Here is a 2,420-nt window from a genome sequence, read left to right on the forward strand (position 1 = left end):
ATATCAGAGAGGGGGGGTAGAAGGCGGGAGAGAAAGAAAAGTAAAGGCTAAAATGTAAAAAAAAAACAAAAAAACATAAATTCTTGACTGAGACGAACTTACCTTTGCTCTTAACCACTCAAAATCATACGGAGGTTGTCTGCTGAAGTAAATGGATGAGTCAGCTGGCAAGAACATTGTGTCCTCGTACAACTTCCCACGTCGCAAGTAGTCAACCCGCACTTTCTCGAACTCACGAAACTTAGCATCTGCAACCACTCTGCTACTGTCCTCCACCCTGGGTCCATAACTCTGCGTGCTGCTGGTGCTACCACGAAGATCTCTCCCGTTTCGGTTAACGTAATTTGTTGACGGTACGTTTGAATAATTAGGGCTCTTGGGACTCGACACTGCTTGCTGGTGAGGGGGTTGTTGGTGTTGAGGCTGTTGCGGAGGATTTCCTCCTCTTACTCTACCTGGAGAACTCCCAACGCTAATGTTCCCGGCACTGGTAGCGTTTTGCTTTTGGGCTGACAGGTTACTCCTACTGCCACTCAAACTGCTGCTGCTACTATTGAGCCTGTCGGTGGATCCAGAACGATTCTTTGCTGAAATAAACTGAGCAGGACGTCGTTCCACTTGAGTTCGGTTCAAAGTTCCTGCCTGAGAACTGCTAGAACCGAGACGACCCCCTGCCCCTTCCTGTTGACGCCCAAGGGAGTTATATGAATAAGACATTGTTTTTATCCAAACCAATCAGTCACCTGAATACAACACTTCATCAAAACGTCAATCCACACAATACGTCCCGAAATCTTCACAACTACACAACGATCTTGCCCTGGGTGACAAAATTCGACAGAACAGTGAATGAGTCCGCACAAGCGTACAGGTACAGGTAACTTGTTTGTGTGACCTTTTCAACTTTGCGGAAGTGTCAACGCGTATGGGAACCTCCCGCAAGCGTTAGCGGCACGCTGAATTATTGGTATTTATAGGCGGACTTTTACGAGTTATGATTGGACAAACTTGGGAGAGATTACTGTCGCACGTAGGGGTGGAAGGATGAAACACCTGATAAACAGTATTACCTTTCTTCGCTAAGCCCTAGAGGGAGTCAAACAACCTTAAGCAGATCGTGTTTCCTTCGCTGAACCTGAATAGCTTGACCCAAATCGCATAATTCCTATTTCGAACAAGGGGACCTGACAGAGCACAACGGGTTTAACAGTGGGTGGGATCTAAAAAAATAAAGGTTGATCTCTTTCCGAGAGAAAAAGATTTGATAGCTGTTTCATTGTTTGGTTTCTGTACATAATAGAAATCAGTTGAAGCGAAGTCTCTCTTTCCGTGTTTTCTTTCTAACTATGTCGTCGTTTTGTTTAGCTTTGAGTCAATTTAGTTTTTAAATTCCCGCTAATGAAAAGAGACGGGCCAACAAAGAAATAAACGATTTGTTCCTACTGTTTATCTGTCTTTGTATTAGTTTCTGAAGGTTTCTTAGTTGGGTTGAGAAATAAAGAATCGGCAGTGATGAGCCTGTGTTAAATTGACATAATTTAATATGAGCAAGCCATCGCTAGTATCCATATTAGTAGGTCAATCAGATAAAGGTCCTATGCATGTGTTATTAGTTTGAGGTTTCTTGTATTTGCTTGATTCGATTTTTGCCATTGGTTTGAGGTTTTGTTGGAGATTTCTGTTGTTGTCGTTTGATTGTTCTTTCTGTTTGTTATTTTCTGTTTTGTTTTGGGTTTGCATTTTTTGTTTTGTTTATGTTTGGTTGTTGTTGTTGTTGTTGATGTTGTTGTTGTTGTTGTTGTTTTGTTGTTGTTTTGTTGTTGTTGTTGTTTTAGGGGGGGTGCATTTTTTATAGAGGGGGTGCTTGTTTGTTTTTAAGTTTCCTAATTAAGTTTATTTTCATTTTGCATCTGTCTACTTTTTCGCATTACATTTGAAGCTCAATTCGTACGCGTCTCCCTTTTTCAGAACAGCACAGTGATAGTACGTTAATAGTTAATATAATTATCAAATTCACTTTCAACCCACATTGAGCCACATTCATTTATAGTATGCTACTATGGGTTGACTCGTGAGCCAGACTGAGAGTGCTCGCGGGCCGGATCTGGTCCGCGGGCTGTATCTGGTTCATGTCTGCTGTAAAAGATACTCACGTGGAATGGGAATATGTGTGAAAAAGCAGGCGCGTCATAGAAGAACAGACATTATTAAGAAGGATGATGTGGCGTTTATTCCGAATTCACGTGCGTGACCTGGAAGCGATTACGATTTAAATCCAAATGAGGTCTCGTTACACAATACAGCAAAACCTGCTTAAACGGCCACCTGCATAAGACTTTCACCTGAACATTTAAAGTAAAGGGCCACTTCACATTTCCTCCAACGTGTCTTTTTATTGGGGGTTTTTTTAGGAGGGGGGG

The 2,420-nt window shown here is 42.1% G+C and overlaps 1 protein-coding gene across 1 annotated transcript in view; it reads right to left on the reverse strand.

The window, feature by feature from the left end:
- LOC101855044 (calpain-9) overlaps positions 1-913 on the reverse strand; it is a 25,736-nt gene extending 24,823 nt beyond the window's left edge. Inside the window, exon 1 of the mRNA XM_013086620.2 lies at positions 103-913. Coding sequence (XP_012942074.1) covers positions 103-717 — 615 coding nt within the window. The 5' untranslated portion in view covers positions 718-913. The remainder of the gene's footprint in view (positions 1-102) is intronic.
- Between the last annotated feature and the right edge of the window lie 1,507 nt (positions 914-2,420).

Source organism: Aplysia californica, unplaced genomic scaffold (genome assembly GCF_000002075.1).
Source record: "Aplysia californica isolate F4 #8 unplaced genomic scaffold, AplCal3.0 scaffold00486, whole genome shotgun sequence".
NCBI classification, from domain to species: Eukaryota; Metazoa; Mollusca; class Gastropoda; order Aplysiida; family Aplysiidae; genus Aplysia; species Aplysia californica.